The 25,519-nt window shown below is 45.8% G+C and overlaps 1 protein-coding gene across 11 annotated transcripts; it reads left to right on the forward strand.

The window, feature by feature from the left end:
• Positions 1-16: 16 nt before the first annotated feature.
• Positions 17-20,577, forward strand: S100PBP (S100P binding protein). Of its 11 annotated transcripts, none has more exons than XM_073317742.1 (7): positions 22-106; positions 4,674-4,710; positions 7,505-10,715; positions 11,053-11,147; positions 12,070-12,176; positions 18,280-18,379; positions 19,749-20,577. In XM_073317742.1, exons 3-7 carry the CDS (start codon positions 9,456-9,458, stop codon positions 19,891-19,893), a joined length of 1,707 nt encoding a protein of 568 aa, XP_073173843.1. In that variant the 5' UTR covers positions 22-106; positions 4,674-4,710; positions 7,505-9,455; the 3' UTR covers positions 19,894-20,577. The 11 variants fall into 11 exon arrangements, with proteins under 11 accessions (XP_073173847.1, XP_073173849.1, XP_073173843.1 ...); XM_073317744.1 differs by having other exon boundaries at positions 8,276-10,715; XM_073317749.1 differs by having other exon boundaries at positions 9,296-10,715.
• Positions 20,578-25,519: the final 4,942 nt, after the last annotated feature.

Genomic DNA, 25,519 nt, shown 5'->3' on the forward strand with positions numbered 1-25,519 from the left:
CTCGCAGCGGGCGGGGGCGGAGCCTGCGAGCCCCCCCAAAGCCCTAAGGAGCTCGCGTTAGTTAGTCGCGACTGGAGCCCGGGGGTCGCGTCTGAGATGGCGGCGGGTGAGTGAGTCTCCCCCGAGGGAGGGAGCGCGCGACTTCTGGCCGGGGGGGCCCTGACCCCAACTGCCGCCCCCCCCTCCCGGCTGGGCTGTGACGGGGGGGGGGGGCCCTGACCCCAACTGCCGCCCCCCCCTCCCGGCTGGGCTGTGACGGGGGGGGGGCCCTGACCCCAACTGCCGCCCCCCCCTCCCGGCTGGGCTGTGACGGGGGGGGGGCCCTGACCCCAACTGCCGCCCCCCCCAGCTGGGCTGTGACGGGGGGGCCCTGACCCCAACTGCCGCCCCCCCCAGCTGGGCTGTGACGGGGGGGGGGCCCTGACCCCAACTGCCGCCCCCCCCAGCTGGGCTGTGACGGGGGGGGGGCCCTGACCCCAGCTGCCGCTCCCCCCCCTCCCAGCTGGGCTGTGACGGGGGGGGGGCCCTGACCCCAACTGCCGCCCCCCCCTCCCGGCTGGGCTGTGACGGGGGGGGGGGCCCTGACCCCAACTGCCGCCCCCCCCAGCTGGGCTGTGACGGGGGGGGGGCCCTGACCCCAGCTGCCGCTCCCCCCCCTCCCAGCTGGGCTGTGACGGGGGGGGGCCCTGACCCCAGCTGCCGCTCCCCCCCCTCCCAGCTGGGCTGTGACGGGGGGGGGGGCCCTGACCCCAGCTGCCGCTCCCCCCCTCCCAGCTGGGCTGTGACGGGGGGGGGGGCCCTGACCCCAGCTGCCGCTCCCCCCCTCCCAGCTGGGCTGTGACGGGGGGGGGGGGCCCTGACCCCAGCTGCCGCTCCCCCCCTCCCAGCTGGGCTGTGACGGGGGGGGGGGGCCCTGACCCCAGCTGCCGCTCCCCCCCTCCCAGCTGGGCTGTGACGGGGGGGGGGCCCTGACCCCAGCTGCCGCTCCCGCCCTGACCCCAGCTGCCGCTCCCCCCCTCCCAGCTGGGCTGTGACGGGGGGGGGGGGCCCTGACCCCAGCTGCCGCTCCCCCCCTCCCAGCTGGGCTGTGACGGGGGGGGGGCCCTGACCCCAGCTGCCGCTCCCCCCCCTCCCAGCTGGGCTGTGACGGGGGGGGGCCCTGACCCCAGCTGCCGCTCCCCCCCCTCCCAGCTGGGCTGTGACGGGGGGGGGGCCCTGACCCCAGCTGCCGCTCCCCCCCCTCCCAGCTGGGCTGTGACGGGGGGGGGCCCTGACCCCAGCTGCCGCTCCCCCCCCCTCCCAGCTGGGCTGTGACGGGGGGGGGGCCCTGACCCCAGCTGCCGCTCCCCCCCCTCCCAGCTGGGCTGTGACGGGGGGGGGGGCCCTGACCCCAGCTGCCGCTCGCCCCCCTCCCAGCTGGGCTGGACCGGAGGGGGGGGGGGGCCCTGACCCCAGCTGCCGCTCGCCCCCCTCCCAGCTGGGCTGGACCGGAGGGGGGGGGGGCCCTGACCCCAGCTGCCGCTCGCCCCCCTCCCAGCTGGGCTGGACCGGAGGGGGGGGGGGGCCCTGACCCCAGCTGCCGCTCGCCCCCCTCCCAGCTGGGCTGGACCGGAGGGGGGGGGGGGCCCTGACCCCAGCTGCCGCTCGCCCCCCTCCCAGCTGGGCTGGACCGGAGGGGGGCGGGGCCCTGACCCCAGCTGCCGCTCCCCCCCTCCCAGCTGGGCTGGACCGGAGGGGGGGGGGCCCTGACCCCAGCTGCTGCTCCCCCCCTCCCAGCTGGGCTGGACCGGAGGGGGGCGGGGCCCTGACCCCAGCTGCCGCTCCCCCCCTCCCAGCTGGGCTGGACCGGAGGGGGGGGGGGCCCTGACCCCAGCTGCTGCTCCCCCCCTCCCAGCTGGGCTGTGACGGGGGGGGGGCTCTGACCCCAGCTGCCGCTCCCCCCCTCCCAGCTGGGCTGTGACGGGGGGGGGGCTCTGACCCCAGCTGCCGCTCCCCCCCTCCCAGCTGGGCTGTGACGGGGGGGGGGGCTCTGACCCCAGCTGCCGCTCCCCCCCCTCCCAGCTGGGCTGTGACCCTGACTGTGATCCAGCTGGGAGGGGGGGAGGCCCTGACCCCAGCTGCCGCTCCCCCCCCTCCCAGCTGGGCTGTGACCCTGACTGCCGCTCCCCCCCCTCCCCCAGCTGGGCTTTGGCACTGAAGGGGTTCCTCCCATGGACCGTGGTGTGCTGAGAGAGCGCAGGCCTGTGAGTCCCTGACCACTTGGGTACAGCGTGGTGATGGCATGTAGCCGTCTCCTTAAGAAGGACGTTGTAGGGCTGTGCAGAGAGGGGCCAGGCAGCTGGAAGCGAGTCTGTCTCGGCTGGCTTGGGGCGCAGGGGGAGGGCCAGAGCCCTGGCTCTGGGCTCCCCTCTCCCCAAGATGGACTTGTCTGAAAGTCACTGATTTCCGTGCTAACATGTTCTGTTCTATACTGTGTTCCTGTCGACTAATAAACCTTCTGTTACCTGCTGACTGAGAGTCAAGTCTGACTGCGGAGTTGGGGTGCAGGGCCCTCTGGTTTCCCGCAGGAGTGGCATGTGATGGGGGAGCCCTGACCCCAACCACAGCTGACCCCCCTTGCCCTCCAGGTGGGATGTAATGGGGGTTCCTGACCACAACTTCCCCCTCCAGATGGACTGTAATGGGGAGGAGGGGGAGTCCTCACCCCTTGTCCCCCTGCTGAGGTGAACTCTGGACAGGAGGGTGCAGCCAAGAATAATAGATATTAAGTATATTTAAGATATAGAGCGAAACATAAAAATTAATGTTGGGTGATGGGGCCTACAAGTTGAGGCCTATAAGATTTCACTTAGCCATATTAGGCCTAAGGAGCGTTGGCATAAGAAGGTGGCCCAGGAATAACCCTGTACCAGTGAAATTACAAGGTTTCTGTAAAGAATGTGCCAGTGGGTGATGTTAGGGAAAATAGACCACAGTGTACTTGTCTAGACCCCGAGGCACCCAGTTGTAACATCATGAGAAATTCTGCAGGTTACTATGGGAACTAGTTTACAGAGAGTATAATGAGAGTAAGGGGAACTAAGGGATAGCCAATGAGAAATGAGGTGCCCCTAAATTAGTGGGATGTGGAAGTATGGATGAGGAAAAAGGCATTGGAAGCATATGCATATGTATGAGTCTTAGTGTGTGTAAGCATGATTCAATAAAAGGTGAGCCAGCCTGGGGGGGAGGGAGGGGCAAAGAAGAGGAGAGATGCTAGGATGGCAACCACTGGTGTTGGTGGTGTTGATGAGGAGGAGGACGATAATCACTGACTCTCTATGACAGGTTTCAGAGTAACAGCCGTGTTAGTCTGTATTCGCAAAAAGAAAAGGAGGACTTGTGGCACCTTAGAGACTAACCAATTTATTAAATAAATTGGTTAGTCTCTAAGGTGCCACAAGTACTCCTTTTCTTTTTGACTCTCTATGGTTACCCGGCAGGAGATGTGAGTGATGCTAATCATAGGGCTAAACTTCACACTCTTTCTCTATCTGTTGTATTTTAGTGTTTGTGGGATTGTTCGTCTGCTTAGTGCACTTTTTAATAAAGAGACTTGCAGTTGTTTCTTATGTGCTTCTAGCATCTTTTATTCTAATGATACTGATGATCATCATCCTGATGCTGTAGCCCTCAGGAGACCAAACCTTCATTGACCATTGTGGTCTAAGTGATTGATCAATATAAATTAGCTAACCACCAATCCATTAATAAGGCTACAAGGGGCACTGCCCACTCCCCAGTCAGAGCCCACCTCTCAAGGGCTCTGACTGGGGCGATACTGCCTCCTGGTACTCCTTCCCTCTTCCTGATTGCCCCCAAATAGAATGAGATCTATGGGCACTAAATGCCCATTCCTTTAGAGACCTCTGCTCCCCAGAAAGAGAATTTCTGTGTGTGTGAGAATTTCTGCATAAGAAATGGATTAGGTAATGTAAGAGAGACTTGTTCCCTTGGGTGGACTCTAGAAACAGAAAATAAAAATGGATGTGATATTTATACCTTGAGGCTGCCTTTAGAAATGAGGGTAAAGCTGGCAGAAGGAAAGGTGGAAAACCAGGTATTTAATTGGAAGAGGTCAGAGGAAAGGCTCAACAAAAATGAGTGATAATTGAAGTAGGTGCTGTTCAGGTGAAAGGAAAACTACAAAGGGAGAAGATGTAGTCTATAAAATGTGCTAGGTTAAAAAATAAGTAGAAATTAGGCTAAATATGGAGGAGTATGAAAAATTGAGCTTGTTAGTGGAAATAAAAGTTAGAGATAAGTTGGAGATAGCAAGATGGGAAAATGGAAGGTAGCAAGGACATGACCTCGAGTTATGTTGCGGTTATAACTGGTTTTAGCAGCCATTTTTAATGGGTGTTTTTGAGAATTTGGAATGTTTTATTAAAATGCTATCTATACTGATAGCATGGAAAGGAAATTGGTGCAGGTGTTAATTTAAATAATCTGTAATGTAAAGAGCCAATAAAGAAGTGGCAGAATGTGAATATGGTAATAGATTTAATGTTAATTAGTATTTTAATAAGTTACAAAAGGAGTAGCTTTGCTAACTTGGAGGAAGCTCCAATTAACACCAAAAGCATACAGCTAGGTTACCTGATTATAAAAGCTATACTTCATTTTGTTGTCAGTAGGCTGATCAGCTCATACACCATTCCATCTTTGAATGTGAGTATAATTTTAGTACCTGTGTAAATGCTACAGTAATTGTATGTCTGTTTGCTTAACTAATAATTTTTCTCAAGTTCTATTGTTCAAAGTGTCCTCCAGGGTCCACTGCTAAATTAAATTGTCTGTACCCAACCTAGAGCCTCGGACCTGGAAACTAAGTTTGATTTAATGTATCCTTATCTTTGACAATTTAATATTGGGAACATTTAAAAATCAAGGTTACAAAGGTAATAGGTATTTACAGAGGAAATAGATCAGTAAAAAGGTGTGAATAGAACTGAAGTCTAGGCAAGGGATCTAAGGGTCTGAATTGCGTATAGCTTTGATGTAAAGGAGTAGGATTTCACTTTACATAGCTACTAAAATGCGATATTACAGTCCATATCGGTATTTAATATTTTTACATTTCATCTTTGCTCTCTGAGTTTACTTACAGCTAACATCCTGCCAATGTCTCTTCTAACCTATTTCTTTCTTTACTAGGACGTAGAGAGATTGAGCCTTGAAACATTTTTTTTAAACTTTGTCCAATGGCAGGTGTCCCCTACAACTTAAAGCATGGTTCTACTCTGAAAATGGACTTCTTAACTCAGCAGACTCACTCCCTGTGGGTATTCAGTCAGGTCTACTTTACTAACAAGTTTATTTTTTTTACTTCAGTTAGTCCTGCAGAGTCAACGCAGCCCTGGGGCAAGGAGCTGGACTCTGTTCTGGTTCACGTATCAACAATAGCATTGTTACTTAAATTCTGATTGCACAATCTGTTGATGTGTGAGGCAGAAAGTACAGTACCCAGGTTGGCTTTCAGATGGAAAGGTGAGTCAGCAGGGATGGCAGTTAAAGAAATTATCTTTATTTTATGAACGGAGCAGGTAAATATGTTTGAACGTGTTTTGCTAAAACAGTTCTAGTAAAATCTTGGATAGCTTCCATATGTTCTACTACTTCAAGTGTTTATTGTTGTAATAGAGTAGTCCACCACAGAGCAGTACCCTGCAGGACCCAAACCAGTTCTTAGTTTTCTTTTTATTTGCTCTATTTCTTCTGTTAAAATATTTGTATCTGAATTGCAAAACATTGTGCAAGTACAGACTACCATATCAGTTACTTTCCCCTTTTTCTTCTAAATATGTGGCTGCTCCCTTCTGTATTTCCTTTCTTTCCTGTGTTTAGACTGGGATGGTAGCCAGAAGCCCTTTAAGCCGCAGGGCTGCCTGATTTTCTCTTCTATATAGTGTAGCTCCCTAACAAACCCCTCCTCATTAGTCCCAGTAAGCAGGCAAACCAATAGAAAGTGTGAAGAGTATGGACAAAAGGTGTTTCTTTATCCCAGTTGGTCAAAGGGGACAGAAAATACCTCCCACTATTGAGACTAACTGATTGAAGAGAGTCAGATGAATACTAGGTTCCCAGACTATGATATTCTTACAGAGTAAGAGTTTAAGAAAATATGAAATCAAGAGTTGCTCAGGAAAACTACTACAGGTTTTGTTTGTGGGGTATTTTTGGCTAATGAGGCCTATATGTAGTGTATTTCTATCTATTTTTCTTTTTTAATAAGTATATATATTTGGGATAGATTCTGGTCTAGTAGCTATACTATGGGGCTAGCCATCTGCATAGCAGGCCTAGGAAGAGGATGGCGTTACTTTGTTGTTGTAGCCTATAGGGCTGGCTTGCATTATAGCTGAATGTAATAAAGGCAAGGAACGTACAGGTCTGTATCCTGTAAGACTGGCTCTCAACCTTTCCAGACTATTATACGCCTTTCAGGAGTCTGATTTGTCTTGCCTACGCCAGGCTTCACCTCACTTTAAAAACTACTAGCTTACAAAATCAGACATAAAAAGACAAAAAGTGTCACAGTGCACTATTACTGAAAAAGTGCTTGCTTTCAAATTTTCAAGTCATTGTATGAAATTTTAGTTTGTATTGACTTTGCTAGTGTGTTTTATGTAGCCTGTTGTAAAACTAAGCAAATATCTAGAAGAGCTGACTTACCCCCCTGAAAGACCTCTGCATACCACCTGGGGTATATGTACCCCTGGTTGAGAACCACTGCTGTAAGATACTAGCTTAAACAAGTTAGCATAAGTATAGTAGGTCTGCCACCTTTGGCGTAGATAAATGGCCTGATGGTTATCCTTAGATTTTGGGGAACTAGGAATAGCTTGCTTTGTGGCAGGAATTGAAACCTAAGGGTAAATGGCAACCAAAGGAACATGGAAATGATAACCGCCAACCTGCTTGAGCAAGAAGTGACGGATATGACAGTTAGCTAAATGGCATTAATATGTATTAATATCCTAAGCTATAGGAAAAGTGCACCCCAATATCTTGAGAGTGAGGAAGTTAGACTTGGGCATGGAAGGCTGAGCATTAGCTTAGGGCAAACCAGCATGTTGAATTAGTGTATTTTTCCATCATATGATCCTTCAGCTCTATTGTTATTGTAGCCTACAGGGCTAGTCTGCTTGCTTGCCTATATAGCTTTTCTTATGGGTTTCTTATTTTTTTGTGTGCTTGATTATTTGTTTTATTATACTAGGTTTATAGATTTATATTAGAGTATTTTTGGCTGTAACACAAGGGACCTACAGGCCACATCCTGTATGCGGAGCTAAGGCAAAGTTAGCGTACATATGTTTGGGACCTTTCACCTAAATAGGTGGTGGTGAGCTAAACCATAAGGTCTATATATGGTTGCAACCTTTAATGTAGATAAAGGATGCATTGAAGCAGGTTGGCATAGGAGAGCTACCTAAGTTCATACCCTCTTTAAACTTAACAGGTACACCACAAAGAACTTGGAAATGACCGGTTAGGACGGAAATAACAAATGTGAGAATGAGCTAATGTCATTAACATGTATGTGTGTCATCAGTATGTACGAACATACCTGCCTCTGGAGCAAGTGTACCCTGGCATCTTGTGGGTGAGGAAACTAAGTTTGGACATAGAAGGAGGGCTCAAGTGTTCAAGCTCTGTAAGAGGAGTGACCAACTGTGCCAAGGAAGCTTCTTCATTCTTAGTTTATTATCCTTTTGTTTATTAGTCCGTTAGTTCTTAATTGTAAGTTTTACGTCAGTGAGTTAAGTAAAACTCTAAGTTAGCTTCTTTAGTCTTCTATAGCTCTTAGCTCTTTAGCTTCTCCTAAGCAATGCACCTCCCACTCCTGAATTGAGGAACCTGGACCTGAACTCTCTTGGTATGCCAGAGGCAAGGCTGGTCCTTTATCTCATACCAGGTTATCAAGGAAGGGTCTGAGTATATTAATCAAAAGCTTTATAGTGCATAATATCACATATATCTCTAGAACAATATTATTTCCTTTGTAACTCTGATTATTTTACTATTTGATTACTATTCCATTTATCTCAATAAAAGTCTTTAAGGCTACATTTGTCTCAGTGTGAGCATCCTTGTCGTACATCCCAAGTGTCCTTGCAAACTCTGTGTAGCCTGGTTCTGGGACAAGAACCTTATTATCTTCTAATCAGATTAACTGGTGAGCCTATAACCCAGATTATCTAAAATGATAATATTAACCTCCTTAAATCAGGCAACATTGTCTACCATCCATCTTGGGCATTGAGAAACTTGGACCATCAGATTCGTTTGGCATGCCAGAGGCAGGGCTGGTCCTTTGTCTCTCAGCACCAGGTCCTCAAGGAAGGGTGTAAGTATACGAATCTAAGAGCACATCCAAAGAAATATTATTACCTATTAAAAGGATTAACATTATAATATTATATTATTTAACCCTTTTGTTTGTTAGTTTTCTTATTTAAAAATGATATAATGCTATCTCACTGGAGAGGGAGGAAAGGTTTGAGGCTTCATTTAGTATGCAAACTGCTCTATGATCCTTGGATGAAAGGTGCTATGAAAACATACAATATTTCTTTATACAGTCTTTTTTGAGGCATGTTACACTGATTATATCAACAGCTTAAAAGAAAACCGCATGCAGTGGTCACTGTATTCATGATTTAGACTCTATTAGTGCTGGCTAATATAGCTGTTGAAGTTAGACCTCTGACTTGTGAGCCCTCTCTATGTGGGGGATTGCTCATTAGCTTGTCTGGCTTACAGGCTGTAGTTCTCTAGCTGATGTTTGAATAGCGTGAGCAAGCTCACTCTGTTATGACTTAAATAAAAGTTATTAAAGGTTATAATAGCCAGGAGTGAAGGCTATGGAGGCCAGGTATCTTCAGACATTGGGCTACTTGCTCCAAGAGTGGATGCTGATAGGCTCTTCCCTTGCTGTTGCATCAGGAAGGACTAAATTTAAGAGAAACAACAGAGGCAAAATATGTGCAATACTTTTTTTCCTTAAAAGTTAGGCAGCAGAATGCCCTAGATTTCAAAGTGACTAGTATTTCTAACATGGATCAGTCACAGGATAAGTGTAAGCTGTTCTGGGCCAAGTGAAAATCCAACACTTAACTTGCCCAAGGTGGAGAGGTGTACATCTGTTTTTCCAGAGGACAGAGGGGACTGCAAAGGGAGTAAGATTAGCTGAGATACGAACAGGTGAGAAACACTCCTTTAGTTCACTTATGTTGTTTTTTCTTTGCAGGCAAGTGGGATCCGTCCTGTGACTGACTAACTTTCTGGAAGAGTGAAGCACATTATAGGCTGATTAGAGGCTCAGTAAACACTGGTACCTATTCTGCCCTTGGTTCTAGTGGCCAAAGCAGAAGCAGTGAGGTCACTTAAATACAGAGACCAACGGCATCATGGAAGACAGCTCTCCACATTCCTCTGGGCTTGGTGTATATCCTAATCATAAAGTGACTCTTGTTAATGATACAATCCACAGGACTAAAAGGCCCTTAGACTTGCTGGAGGAGGATCAGCCCCTGCAATCAGCTGCTAAGAAACAGTGCCACTTGAGTAATTATTGTAGCACTCCATGTCCATCAAAGAAACTACCACTATGCTCCCCAGATTCTGCCTGCTTCCCTGGCTGTCTGGATGATACTGAGCTGGAGAACATTGTCATCAGAGTTTGTCTTCCAGAAGACAATGCGGTAGTCCTTTCTGTGGATACAACTAGATGTTTTGATGATAGTGAGCCAGATGACTCTTTGCTGGAACCCTCAGATGATGAGCAAGGGAACTCTCCCTTCAATTATACCGAGGAAGAGTGTAGGGAAATGTTAGCAGATGATTGCTTAGGAGATGACCAGAACTCCACTGGAGAGAGTGCTTTAGTGACTCTAGATGTATGGGGGCAAAGTGAGAAGGAAGTGAGTAGTAATTGTAGTTGGGCATCAGTCCCCCCTGAAGGCACAGAGACGACATTCAGGACCATAGATGAGTTAGTAAGTAACGAGTCTCTATCTCAGACCGGCTCTTCAGTTAATACTGGATATTTTCGAATTCTTGAGAATGAAACAGCTAATTCTGAGGGTGAAGGATGCTTGAATGTGGACTGCTTGAAATCAAATCAAGTCGTTTGTACGCTATTTGACTGTGATCTTCAGGGGCCTCTAAGTCTTTCCCCAACTGATGCAGATTCAGTAGATCAGCCGAAAGGCGATGATGGCTTGGAGAAAACTGGCAAAAAAGCTTCACAAGTAATAAGAGATGACCATCTACAAAATGCAAGCAAACAAAGTATAGAGTATGAGGAAATCAGTTCTAATAGCTTGGTTGTTGAAGAGTCCCTTGAGTCCCTGGTTTCTAAAGAGCAGCACAGGGGGGGCATGGATAATGTGGAAAAGCTGCCATCAGAAATCAAAGAATCCTCTTCCTTCTGTGATGCGCACACAAAATTTTCCACATACTCTCCTGACCCTGCCTATAGTCAAAGTAAGGACAAAGTGGAGAATACAGCACCTGTACTGCTACTGCATCCAAAAACCTCTAATGTCGTCTTAAATCAGGACCCTTCCAAAGGAACAGACAATGGATTATCAGGGACCTTTGGCTCCCAAAAGGAAGATTTGAGCCAGGAATCCATGTCTGTTGAAGAATCACCAGAGAATCTTAAAGTAACAGCACACACCTCTGTCTCTTTACTCTTATAAAGCAGCCTTGCCTAAGTATTTTTAATAGAAAATGTTTTTTAATCAGTATGTTTTAAAGTGAAATGTTTTTGTCTTTCAACAAAGCCATAAGCTTGTGAAGCAGAACAAATAAGCAGTAGGGTGGATGGATCACACACGTTTTTATTTAAACATTATAGGTCAGTTGTCAGTAGCAATATCAGGGTGCATACATGGGTTTGCAGCCTTGCACAATAAGTAAGCTTTTCTATAGGAAAATAATACATCTTAATGGACACAGGAGTGTCTTGCAGGCTAATCCTCTTTCTCCTCCTCTATCCAGTCAAACTCTGCAGTCTTAGACCAGAACTGTGGGGAAGACACTACCTGTGGGAAGAAGCTAGGCAAAGTCATTCCTGTGCCACAGGTGGAAGAAAGGTAACATGTTAAACATACCTTAGCTCAGCAATTCTCACGCTGGTTTGTGCAGCACTCGCTAGGGGTCTGGAGAGTTGGCTGCTCACAGGGTAATAACTCTTCTCATTTCCACTTTTGCTAAATTGCAAGTAAATTTATTTAATGCCCTGTTAGGTAATATTTTCCATGGAAGCGATTGCTGTAGTTGTCACAAGGGTTACTTGTGAATGGGAGGGGAGGTGATCCAAGCTGTCCTGAGTCTGAGAGGCAGTGTCTAAGATACTATTAGGATGTAGTTCATATTATGAATGTGTGAGAACACCTGCTGTGGTCACTGTTCCCCTTTATCCCTTTGGTTTCCAGCAGATGGCAGCAACAATACTGCGGACCAAAGATAGGGAAGCATGTTAACTATCAAAGCAGGCAGTATGCAGTGCTGTTGTAGCCCTGTCGGTCCCAGGATATCAGAGACAAGGTGGGTGAGGAAATATCTTGTATTTAACAGAAGTTGGTCCAATAAAAAGATACTACCTCACCCACCCTCTTTAAAGCAGGCAGTCTGTGACATGGGGAAAGATGCTGACATGATCTTTTCTTACTCCTAGATTTGCTACTCCCTTCCCTCCACCTGCTTCAGCTCTGAGTCTCACTCCAATCAGACTTTGGTGCTTCCTGCCATTGTCACTCCTCAGCTTTCTGTAGGTCACTGCTAATGGGAGACAAGCATCCCCTCTTCCCACAGGCTGAGAGCAGACTTGTCAGCTGTCCTGCTCCTAGGAGTGGCTTGCCAGATCTCCTTCTTACAACTAGTGTGTCCAAAAGAATAGTGCTATAAGGACCTTCCATCTGTATTCGCCACACAGGAAATCATGGTGCTGTTTGTTACATGGAGCCTTGCTTGACAGGTACTTCAGAAAAATTAACTTTTCTCTTTTTTTTAAAGACCAAAACAACGGATATGCATTTCCGAAGCAGAACTTGAGCAAAAGAAGTGTATTTATATCCAATGTGTGCGTGCCCATGTAAAGAATTCCATGGATCCTACACCAGGTAACCTGCAGTAAGGATTGGGATGGGGTGAGGGGAAGGCACAGACCAAACCAAAAGGACCAAATTTTGTCAGTTTGCATTCAGCAAAGTTGGTTCAGATATTATTTTTTAGGTAGCAATAAGAATAATGTTGCCTGCTCCACTTATGGAAACTGTGGGGTCCAATCCGTGTTCCCTCCAATTTTTCCCACGGATGCGCAGAATTAATTTTATGCGCACCAATATGGAGATCATGTGTAACTCATCTCCATATTGGTGTACATAACAAAATTCATGTGGTGGGGGTGGGGCCGAGGGATTTGGAGTATGGGAGGGGGCTCAGGGCTGGGGCGGAGGGTTGGGGTGTGTGTGCGGGGGGATGAGGGCTCCAGCTGGGGGTGTGGGCTCTGGGGTGGAGCCGGGGATGAGGGGTTTGGGGTGCAGGCTGCCCCAGGGCTATGGTGGGGAGAGAGGATGCCCCCCAGCCCTCTCTCCCCGCAGCAACACTTGGGCTGGGGGGAGATCCTCACCCCACCATGGCAGATCCAGGCCGAGGCTGGGGAAAGGGCGCCTTTCCCCTGCCGGGGCTGGGTTGGGGCTGGGGGAGAGCCATCTCTCCCCTGAGCGCCTGCGCGGTGCTTAATAGGCTGCTGCATGGCCGCGCAGCTTAGAGGGAACTTAGGGTCCAATATGTAACCACCCCCACTTTGGGACAAGCTCAGAAGCAGCTTCTCTGCCTGTAAGAGCTGCGATAGACAAGGAGTTTGATGCACGTGCTCAAGTTGTGCGGTGAATGCAGGTACACTGTCAAAAATTGGCACTTTGGGCAGTGAGGGCATTGCACTTATAAATTGGCCATAAAATGCAAAATGGGAGAGGTAGACACGGGCGCTTGTCTCTGATGGTGATTAGTGATGGGAGGCCATTCTTCCTAGCTGGCAGCATAGAACTTAAAACTGTGAAACCTTTAACTTAAGTGCCAAGTAGTAAGGCTTGAAATTCCTGCAAATACCTTCCAGGACTCTTAGGCTGTGCATCTCTCAGATCAGTCATACAAAAGCTATTGCAGACAGAGGTTAAAGAAGAATCTACACATAAAGAGCAAACATGAATAGTAGATGAAGAGCTACCCCTAAAGGAATTGTGGGTGGAATTGAGAAACTCCAGAGGTTAAAGATGGCCCTTGCGGCTTACAAAGATGGTCTCAAACTGTGTTCGTTCGTCAGGCTTTTCATGGGTGCGGTAACTGGCCCTTCTTGAGAGTTTCAAGAAACTGACAGTTGTGTCGCTGCTCACATGGAGCCGCCACTTCTCTGGGCAGTGCAAACAGCCGCAGAGCCATGGGGCTGCTTTCCAGTCTATGAATATCGCATACGTAATGCAGAGGGGACTCTGCGAGGAAAACTAATTATGACCCGTTTTCTCCTCCTTTGAAATTAAAAATGCAAGGTGTATCTCTGAGTCGTAGCAAGTCAGGAAGGAGCCTGATGAACGAGGCTGGCAGGATCTTCCATTTCACTGAGGAAGAATGTTATGTGTGATGCACCTAATCTTTTTGCTTCTTAGTGGAAATGTTCCAAATAACTTTAGGCTTGGAATGTAGCGTGACAGGTGGGAGGGTTTTTCCAGTTGAGTCACATAAGATCCTTTCTCCATACACACATAAACCCAGTGAGAATTTGTAATCAAACCCTGTCAAGGAGCCACAGCACATGTATTGTAGCTGTGAGTAATTCCTCCTGGAATCTAGGCCAGAAAGCCCACCAGATCTGTGCCTTTTGCTGGGAAGGGGTAACCAACCAGGTGACTGAAAGTAATACCTCGTTATGCCACCACTTTTAGTCTTTTTTTGTATTGTAGGCTGTCACTTGTACTTTGGCATTTAACTTAATTGTTCACACTCTTCAGCATAATCTCCCCCACACTTCTTTGTTGTAGCACATCTCTTGTCCATCATTTGTATGTTGCCTGTTTCAATTGTAAGCTAGTCTGGGGCAGGGACTTGTCTTTTTACCTGTCTGTATAGCACCCAGCACAATATTATACAAATAAAACTTTTCTGTGCTCATGTTGGTGGCTTTTGTGGGCTAAACCACTTAAAGGTAACAGTAACAGCTGCACTAACTGCCAACCATTTAGTCTTTATGGATATTGGATAGTTTGGAAGGAGTCCATTTTCTGAGCTAACTTTTCCCTGTTTGGCAAAGTGAACTGACCCTGTGCAGAATAAACCTGTGGCTTTGGGTCTATGGATATCCTCCAGGAACTAGGGAATAGAATATTTCCAATGAAATAGATTTGTTTGCAGCTTTCCACATGAATCTAAATGCTGCAGAGGCTGTGTCCTAGCGGATGTAAAATTGTGATGTGATTTGAACATCTGTTTCCAAATGACTGGCTGAAACTGTCCATAATTGACCACAAAGAAATTTTGCCAGCTGACCACTAGCTTAGTATTCAAACTTCATTATTGGTCTTCATTCAACCGTAAATAGAATCAAATCCTTCTTGACGAGATCCTCATTGTGGATTCAGTTTGGTCCAGAATCATTTGTCACTCGTGATGAGGCTCCCTAGTTTCATAACTGGAAGTGACTATTGTTGTGGCTCTTGGCATTGAATGTTCACCCAGTTTTGTTACTTCGTCTTGGTCTATAAGAGAGAGAATACAGAACAGCTGAGAACCCCCTTTTTTTTTTTAAAGAGCAGGTGAAGAACAAATTTAGTGGTGAGGTTTTTTTCCTCTCCCTCTGTATATCCCTCTCTTGATTTTTGCAGCATTGTTCAGTAAATTTGCCTTTGCAGGGTATTGACAACATAATTATGCATATTGAATAGTGCTTGCACCACCTGCTGCTCAGACAACGTTCATGGCGTCACGTGGACTCTCTTCAGGCTTGTAAGCTGTGTGGTACCTGGAAAGCAATACTAGCTCTTCCAATCTGGCGTCTAATAGCCTCTTTCCTTAAGAGCCCCTCTGCTAGTAAACCTGTACCAGGAGTTCTATCCAAGGGCAGATTGACACAGCGTATTAGGAACACAGGGCTGCCTCCACTTGGAGGTGACCTGTTTATCGCCTCTCTGGAAACACACAATCTGCGTTGTAATGCTTCCCAACTCGATCATGCCATTGGCAGCTGGGCAAAAACATGATGAAGCTGGACCCTCTGGGGCAGAGAGAGAGGAGACAACTTGTGAAGTGCCTCAGGGAATTTTTAGGACCTGATTTTATTTAATACCTTTAATTTATGAAGGTTAACTATCTTTATTAAATACATGTTGCAGATTTTTGGGAAGTGTTGCAGACAAGGAGGATTAAGTCATACAAGGGACCTAAGGGCAGAGGTTAAGTGGGTTCTGCTGATTTCACTGATGCTCTTGGATATAAAGTATGGGGGAGTGCTCTTCCAGGGAGAGGATCTATGGTGTGGGCTGAGCTTTCCTGAAGGAGAAATCCTAATCCCAATCAAGTCTGGGAAGAAGGCTTGAATTGGTTCTTTCAAACAAAACCCCACCCAAACCCATAATAAATTCAAATCCTGGGAAGGGGGATAAGTTTGGACTTCAGAGTGTATGGGCTCTGTTTGTACAGCAGGTTGGGAAAGGTGCCTACTCACAATGAGACTTAAATTGTGTTTGGGGTAGGGGAAGCTTCTGGACGTTCAGCTGTTCCACGGTAGCATTACCTCCATCCTTCCAACCCCCACCCCTAAGCCAAGCCCAGCATTAAAGCAGAAGCTTCTCTAGTGGGAAGCCAAACGCAACAAGTAAGGGGGCTGGATTATTTTTTAAGGGAAGTTTAAGACTAGTGACCAGACTTTCAAAAAGAGCTCAACATCCAGAACTTCCCACTGAGAACAGTTGAAGATTCTTGGTATCTAAATGAGGGCTCAGCTTTTATGAAAATCTGAATGTAAATGTATAGCTTCTCCCCGTTTTGCTATTTTGGGAGGATGGGCATGGGAATATATCTGTAAGCGCAGAAAAATAACTCAGTGGTCAGGGAACAGACCTGGGAGATGAGATCCAAGTTCTATTCTTGACTCTCATGCAGACTGACCGTAACAAGTCACTTCGTCTCTGTGCCTCCATTCCCCTTTCTCCATCTGTAAATAACAATAACAATTTTTATTGCTTTCGCCGAAGCACTCTGAGATCTTTGGATTAAGTAGTGCAAGAAGCGCCAAGTATTTGAAGAGTCCAAAAATTCCAAGGAGATCAGATGCTGATAAAGAGAAGCAGGGGATTATTTCTATTGTACAGCATTGGTTCTCCACTGTGATCCAAGAACCACTGGTAGTCTGGAGAATTGGCAAGTTACATGGTGTTGGCTCTCATTTTCAGCTGCTAAAAGAAGCTACAAATCTTAAATGGCTGCTTAATGTTACTCTTCTATGGAAACAATTGCTGTGATTGCCAGTGGAAAGGGAAGTAGCTTATGTTTTTGTGAATGCGTGGGAGAAATGTCCATAAAACATGTTAAAATGTGCTCCATGCTATGACACTTTTGAGATGCTCTGCTGTAGGGAAAAACCCTGCACTGGCCCTGAGGGAGTGAGGGATGGACAGAAGACCCTTATGGAAAAGATCAATCACCAATTTCTGTCTTATAAATAAAACTATGGTCCTGATTCTGACCTTTTCTTCTGGCTTCACATTGGGGTAAAGCAGAAGGAAAGCCAGCTGAACAGACTATTGCATTCCCCTAATCTGTGGCTGGTGTACAGAAGACTTAACAGCTCTACACCAGTCTTCTATTACTGCGCCAGTGTACTAGGGCTTTCAGCAGGTAAGGAGATCTGGCCAGAGTGCCTCTGCGCTCTGTCCCCAGCAGCTGAGAACAGCAAATAGATCCAAGTTACATCAGCCGTACTGGCAAAAAGTTTGGGGGATGGCCCAAAGATGGCATGACTGAAACTCGGTCAGGGGCCCTGGTGTAGAAAGAGTAAGAACTTGAGGAGGGAAGTTGCTTAAGATAGATAAACTGGAAGAAATCACGAGTCTTCCAGGGACTTCTACTCTAATCTAAATGGATTCAAAGGGTGAGTTGCTGTCTGGGCTTAACAGCTCTGCAACGTGTGCATGGAGGGTGTCTGCATGTTGTTAGCCCTCTTGTCACTTTGCGTTTCTCCGTAAACAATACTGGCTGAACACAGACTGTGGACTTTCAAAGAGCCATCTTTAGGAAGTGTGCAGTTAAAAATGAATGGCCTCTTGTCAGACTTGGGACTGGTCACTTCAAACAGAAGCTGATGCTCCAGTGGGTGAAAGAGAGGTGGGGCCACTCTACACAGATGCACTCAGTAGGCAGTCACTTCCTGTGGAATGAAGAAGTCTCATGTAGAACCACTCCTAGTGTTAGCAACATGACTACAGTAGCAAGATGGGAGAAATACCTCCGTTCATGTTGGTTGAGGAAGGGCACTGTTTTCTGTTGGTAGCAACATCATAACAACAGACTTCTGCTGTAGTGTGCATCACAAGTAGTGTGCAGTATGTCGTCTCAGCCTGCATTATCAGATACTGAAGCGAGGAGTGGGCAAGAGTACAAGCATTGCAGATATGGTCTGAGCTATTTTGTGACCTGGACACACAGTCTCATGTATCTTGCCAAACCATCCGTTGCATTCCCTTACCAAGGATTCATGGTGTGAGGCCTTTGGAGAACTACTGTATCTACTGAAAGGGCTTGTTCTGTGCAGTAGGTAACCCTGCTGCATGAGCAATAATGTTACATCCTTTTCAGATGTAAGTGATTGTGGACAGGGATGTCTCTTGCTACACTCTGATTATAGACATGTGCGAATGGATCCTTGCAGTGGACCGTCACTGCAGTGAGGAGCTGAGTCCGCTACTTGGCAAGCATCATGGGCAAGTAGTATCCTACTCATGTCAGTAGCAGGTGTCTGCTTCTTCTCTGCTTCCAGGGAAATGTTGCACAAGTGTCCCTGAAAATGGACGTGTAGACCTCTTGTCTTTCGGGCAGACTCTGTTTGTCCCGTGGTGTAAGACCAGGAGCAACCTTACGAGCTGGGGCCAGAGTTCCCATGCTGCTGCTGTCTTTTTTCCAGCTTCATGTGGCCTGCGCGGTCTCCCATTCACTCCTTACTTTGCTGCATTGCAGATGCCTTAAATGAGTTGTACGCACTGATGGATAAGGTTGCCAGCAGGGAGTACCAAACCCAGGACCGCAGATGGCAGCATCCATCAGACCTCACCATGAGGTATGGCATCAAATGTTTGTAAGGAGGGGAGGGAGCAGAGGAAAGCCCCTCTCACAATGGGAAATGAAATAGGCTTTACAAAGTAACTTGTTCAGGAGCTTATTTCCATTGGAGGCGTTTTGTTTTGACTTTTTTAAAATTCACTTTAAGAATATGAAGTAGCTAAGGCCTGAACACTGACCTTTGTTTGAAATTGTTACAACTTGAGAAGGAAGGTGTCCTGGATTCTAAATATCTATTCAGAATGTAATGCTCACCAGAAGTACCTGACTGACACTGCTGGAAACAAAATTTCAAGCCAAATCAAGGTGACAACACAAGTATCTGGTAACAATGTTTGTGTGTTATCTTGCCAGTGTAACACTTACTTTGAATTTTGTCCTCCCTAGAGGAGGTCCCCCCTTCTCTGTCCGCTCCCTGCCCCCCCCCCTCCCCCCCGGCTCCATCTCCAACTCTTCAGAGAGGCTCCCAACACAGGAATGAGTTGTGATGGTGACCTGTAATATGGACACCAGTCTTTCAGGACTGAAACTGCCAGGCCACTTTGCTGTTTTAGGCTTGTTTAATCACAATAACTTGTGTTGAACCACTGCTGTAGAACTGAAAAGCTGTTGGTATGAATTTTCCTTCTCTTAAATAACTATATTGATAGTTAATTTTTTTGTAAGCGTGACCCCACCCAATGTCTCATGGTTCCCCAGATGGCTCTGCAGTTAATAAATATTATTTCCTAGCCATGCTAATATATCTGCCCAGACCAAATGAAAAGACTCAAGAGGAGCCAACTCTATGTGCAGAAGGGGGAAGGCAGCATCTGACAGCTAATATGGAAAAGCTTTGTTTTCCTGCATCTGAAAGTGTGTTATAAACAAGTTAATGAAAATGGAATTGTGTTGTGGAAATTTTTTTGCTTGTTTTATTTTAAGTCCTTGTAGGAAGTATTTTTGAGGGTTTTTGTTTGACCAAAGCCAGCAGCTTTTTCAGAATGTGCTAGATCCAAGAAATGGCAATATTTGCATGACAACAGCTCCTTCTGTGGGAATTTACTTCTCATTTAACTGTCATGAACTGAGCAACCTTCAGACTTCTCTGGCAGGCCATGGAGAGACAGATCTCTGCAAGGAGGGTAACAGAAAGCACTAGATAATGCTCCTAGAAGGACTCCTCTTCTACTGTACCTAACATAGCAGCGTGGCAAGATAATTTTCTTTTAAAAATTTTGGCAATAGAAAGGTGTCTGCAAGTGCCACGGGATGAGGGAAGGCATTTGCAAATTAGCCACTGTTCCTGCTGCTCTTGTATGCATGCTCCTACACACCATATTTGCCTTAATTATTCTGTTACCTTTATTCCCCTTCTGTTCTTGCAGAAAATACCCAAGGTTCTCCAAGAAACCCACCCAAAAGTGCAGCCTTAAGGAATGGGTGAGCAGGAACTTGGCCCACCACCGTCGCTTCCAGCACATTCCTGACCACTTCCAGCGTAGCTCTGTCACAACATCCTCCAATGTCTGAGCTGCTTGTTACGGAGGGACTGTGCTCTGTTTTTTCTACATTTAAAGTTCGTTTTTAATTGTCCTGTAGCTTAGCTGTTTGATCTATGGATTGTTCTGTTTTTTAATAAGGCCAGTATGAGGATTTTGTGTGTCTTTGTTTTGGAGACCTTCAGAACCTCCTTTTTAAATACAAATTAAAGATGTGATCTGTTCTGTACAGGTAACTCTTTGTAGCATTTCTTATCAGTATTTTTCTTTGAAACAAAAGCAAGCTTTCCAGAGAGCTGCTGACAAACAGCGGTGTCCCCACTGTTCAAAAGGAAGTCACACCGAACGAGAAATCTAACGGATATAATGCTTCAGCTACAGGAGCTGGATGATGCAATTTAGAATGGAAATCTTTTTGCCAGAGCCTGGGCTCACAACGAAGCTTTAAGTTTTTTAGAGCAACTGCTAGGTTCCCTTAGGACACCATTAATGTTGGAATCACCTGTGTGGTCGATGTCCTTTTTATGAAGGTTGACAAAGGCAGTCTTCTGGCTTGACACATCAAGTTGGCATCAATTAAGAGACTATTTTCCCCATTCCTCAAATTTACTTGCCTCCCTTGTTTGTCATCTTTGGTTATAGCTTTTCTTTGTGAAATGTTACATGTAGATTTGCACTTTGTTGATAGTGTTTATAAATAATTTGCACTTCTAAATGTCTCTTGTTTTTGATGCGACCCTGTGTGTGTGTGTGTGTGAGTCCTTTCCTGTCCTCTGCCCTTTCTTGCAATCTGGTTTCCTACCCATGTTTTAGGAATAACAGCACTGTAACTGAAGGAGCCAGCTTGCTCTAGTTGGAGAGCTGGTCTGATGCTCTGAAGTGAAGACAGTCGAGAAATCTGAACGAACAGCAAGGAGAGAACTTGTAGCTTCCTCCATATGTTTAATAGCAGCCTTGATGTGAATGCTTCCTTAGTTGCTTACCTATTTTCTTGTGAGTCCATATTGGCTCTTCTGCTGCACAAGGCCTTTCTTGGACCCTATCAACAGTTAAGTGGATGTGTTCTGATCTCATGTCCCCTTATGCTAAACAAATTCTTCAAGGAGGCTTTCTATTTTTTTTAAAGGGCAAGTTAACCAAGATAGCCTGGGTCATTGCAGTGAAGAAAAATGAAGCTTTCATGTCCACCCTATCTGGCAAGTGCACAGAACAAAGGGTTGCTGGACTGGAGCTTCCCTTCCTTATAGGATGAGGTGGAGTGAATGATTAACAAGGGCCTCCTTTCCTACTCTTGGCTCATCAGCTGTCTCAGTGTAAATAGCAGTTATGCTTATTGCTTTGCATTGTGTAGTTCTAACCTAGTCCATGAGGCAGAACAACAACACATTGTAAAATCGACAAGTGAAAATGAAGATCATTTATTGAACTTAATACATTTATTATTTCCATCTAGTTATTTATAGAAATTTAAAGTGACACATCTCAGACAAATTACTTCAGGGAATTTAAAAAGCTTAACAAACAAATGTGGAGCAGCTGGCAGAGCAGCTCTCTGTGCCTCACGAGTGGAACTTCATATTGCCTTATTTGTTGTCTCAGTCTGGTGTACTGGGTGTAAGGAGGGGACCGTGCTGAGCTCAGCATCACTTCTCGCCATTCCTCCACAGAAGACCTGTCGTGTAGTATGTGATTGAGGAATGGGACTTATTCCATAATTTGTCAGTTGTGTGATAGTAAGTACATACATAGAAATCTCATCATTCCTAGGCACATCCCATAGTTCTCTGTAGCTTTGACAGCTTAACTGGATCTCCTCCAGGAGGAGGAGGAAAAGTAGTTCTCTTGTAGCTAAAATCAACTTCCCTGAGAAGGAGTAACTCAACCATTGCAATGTTAGATTCTTTCAATGGACTCTCAAAAAAGAAAAGGAGTATTTGTGGCACCTTAGAGACTAACCAATTTATTTGAGCATGAGCTTTCGTGAGCTACAGCTCACTTCATCGGAGTGTAGCTCACGAAAGCTTATGCTCAAATAAATTGGTTAGTCTCTAAGGTGCCACAAGTACTCCTTTTCTTTTTGCGAATACAGACTAACACGGCTGTTACTCTGAAACCTGTCAATGGACTCTGTAGCCTCAAACACATACTCGGACAGCCTTTAAACCTCTGCCTATGTTTGCTCTTGTTCTTGTTAGTTACTTACCCCTCTAAACAAAAACTCAACTGTTGTGCAGGTGGGTGGGAGACCATCCTTTTATAAGAACTCCTAATGGGAGAGACCATCTCAAATATGCAAGAGTACACTTCTGTTCCACATCCCTTAACCAATTTTTGTCCAGCCATGAGTGTTTGCTTCAGGCAGGTTTTCTTTCTTTTGGTTACATGGAAGGTGCTGAATGAAAACTAGAATTAATGAATACATTTTAAGTGAGAAAGTATCAGTTTAGTCTAGGGTAGCTTTGTGTGTTAAAGGACTATTAAGCATGTGCTGTATAACTGTTTCACCTAAATGCTCTATGTAAAGCATTGATAAAGCAGTCCAACAGTGGGTGACAAAATATTTCTTGTGTATAGTACATGAAATACTAGCAACATGGAGTCAACTTCACGCCCTGATTTTCTCTGGCAGCTGACAGGAAAAATGACAAGAGCAAAGCATTGAACAAGTCAGAACCATTTGGCAAATCTCACAAGGTTTCCCCTTTTATCAGATTTTCTCATGGCAGCTTTGGCTAATGTAATTTTAAAAAAATAGCACAGTGCCCAGGTTTTCTTTTTCAGTGTTTCTGTGTTCATGTACTATATTTTGCCCTTGTCTAGCACCTTTCCATGTTGGATCTCTAGGGGCTTAGCAGTTTACTCACCTTCGTAATGATCGCTTTATAAGTGTGGTGACTGTGACACAGAGAGGTTAAATAACTTGCCCGGTGTCTCAGTGCATCAGCAGTGAAGCTAGGAATGGGACCCAGGTTTGTCTGACTCCTAGCCCCCTGCTCTAACTTCTATATACTGCATTTGTTAATGAAAGAGAACATTTTGCCTGCCACCATGGAGTCCCAAGAAGGCTATTATTAAGGGTGTGTCAATTTGCCGCTAGTCTGTAAGTGCTGAGGTGGGACTGTGCCCAATTTTTAAGGCTATGTCAACAGCTGAAACATGCATCTTTTAGAAAACCTCTCCAATCAGAAGTCAGAGTAGCAGCCGTGTTAGTCTGTATTCGCAAAAAGAAAAGGAGTACTAGGGGCACTTTAGAGACTAACCAATTTATTTAAGCATAAGCTTTCGTGAGCTACAGCTCACTTCGTCGGGTGCATTCAGTCCCCTGAATGCATCCGATGAAGTGAGCTGTAGCTCACGAAAGCTTATGCTCAAATAAATTGGTTTGTCTCTAAGGTGCCCCTAGTACTCCTTTTCTTGTTGGGAGCCTTGAATAGAATGGGAAAGTACTATCACTTGGCAGCTACTGATTGGGGAGGCGAGAATGTTAGCACCATTCTTACAGTGGCCATTGTCTTGTAAGCCAAAGAGTCCCAGGTATTTACTTGGCTGTGCATCTTGAAAGGGAGTTATTTGTGTGTGGTCCTAAAACACAGATCCCTGTGCTGAGGATTTTGTCTCTAAAGCCTACCTGTTCCTAATACTTGTATAATAAAGAAGGGGCAAGGGCTCCTGGATTAATCTTTTTCTAGGGTGTTTGAAAAAAAAAAAAAGCAAGACGTAGTAGCATGAGTTAAATTGCAGAGCACATTCCCTTGCAAAGGCATGTCAGCTAATAATGCTTCCCTCGGAAGGCCAAGAAGTAGCACTGGGTTGGCGGATGTTGTTGGAGTCAGGCTGAGATTGGCACAGCTGGGATGCTGCAGCCCCATCTTAACAAGAGATTGATAGTCACTATCAATCAGCCTTGGCACTTCAGAGCTGGGGCAGGGGGTGGGAAGGACACAAGCAAGCAGTTCTGTTAAACAGTGGATGCTTAGGTGCTGTACTCCTTTATGCCTAAAGATTTCCAAAAAGAATTTTCATGCTAACCCTCTTAGGTTTTATGTTTCTCTTATAAATCAGCTATTAAACTAAACACAGCAGTTAGGAGACTATTTATATTAGCCTTTCCTTAAAGCAGTTATTCTATTACCAATTACCAATGCTGAGAACATGAAATGGCTCTGACCAAGAAACACATTGTAAGGTCTTTCACTTGAGATGATGGTGGTGTTCTGTACAATATGTGCTGTGTCTAGGGCTGGCTCCACTGTGCTGGAGAGGAGTAGGCGGAAGTGGGGACTTCCTTCTGAACCTGTGTTTTGTGATCTTAATGTTTCTCCCACGTGCACTGGAGCTGCCGCAGGGCAGCTTTGCATTTTCTACAGACTCCAGGGTCACAGACAGCCTTATCGCTAAAGATTTCATTCTTCAACATAACTGATTAATACTGTACCTCAGAGGGGCTGCAAGGGCAGAGAAAGAGAGAGATCATATATGTAATGCTCATGGCAGGACAAATTACATGTTCACTTCTAGAATATAGGTAGGGGCCTTATTAGTGTCTATTATTTCCACTGTGATAGTGCCCAGTAGCCTCAATGAGGATTGGAGTAGTCCATCATGCTAGACACACACATGCGCACACATCCCCACCCCCAAAGGAAGATCTGAGCCCTGTGATAAAATGTTTTACAACTTCAAATCTAGTAAGAGCATTCACCATTGTGTTGCACTCTAATAGCAACAGCAAGACAAAAGCTAACTACCTGTTCTAGCTGTTCTCCTCTCTCAGCAGTTGATCAGATCTTCCTGCCAAATCTTTTTGCTGCAGTGTAATTTTAAAAGGACAGAAATAAAATGTGCACTAAAACCTGGTGTAAAAGTTGATAAACTCCCTCCCTTAACCGCTCTCTTCCGTATAGTTTAAAAGTCAAGGGAATCTGATCTGACTTAAGGGCACGTACAGTAATGTCAGTTACACCAGTTGAGAAAGGGGTATTGTTGATACAAAGAAGTTATGTTTAGCAATTGGTTGCCTCAAGTGAGTTTCTCCTTATCAGTTTAAAAGGACAGTGATATGTTGAAAAGTGTAAAATGGCATCACAAGGTTCCATCATTATCATCTCTCTCTATGGCTCCACATCAGACTCATTCAGCTTGCAAGGAAAAAGATGGCTATTCTAGCTGCCAGCCCTACGATTCCATCTGGGATCTGAAATTCAAGCTGTGCCTTTCCTGGCTCTGTCACTAATTATAATGGTTCTGCAGTTGGAACTTAGTTAAACAGAACTGATGGTGATGCATAAGCCAGAATAGAATCCAGCTCACTTTCTCGTAGGTGGGTGGGCTAAGAGGACTAAAAAGTAGGGAAATACTTATTTTAGTCTGTATGGTCAGTGGATATGACTGAATTCAGAGCAGGGGGAGATCCATAGAGAAAGTAGATGTCTTTTTAACATAGTGATTTTGTTGATCAGAATCTTGCTTTAACAAACAAATGTTCCTTTAACAAAAGGAAGATTCACCACATGTAGATAGTTTGCCTGTCTGTTAGTGGTCTCTATACAGGCAAAACAATGATAGTTTAGGATGTTGTGATAGTAAGCCTTATTGCAAATCTGGAGGAAATTACATATGGCAAAACACACAGAATGAACTTCATTTCCCTCTTTGTC

This window comes from Lepidochelys kempii, chromosome 19, assembly GCF_965140265.1.
Source record: "Lepidochelys kempii isolate rLepKem1 chromosome 19, rLepKem1.hap2, whole genome shotgun sequence".
In the NCBI taxonomy this organism is placed as follows: domain Eukaryota; kingdom Metazoa; phylum Chordata; order Testudines; family Cheloniidae; genus Lepidochelys; species Lepidochelys kempii.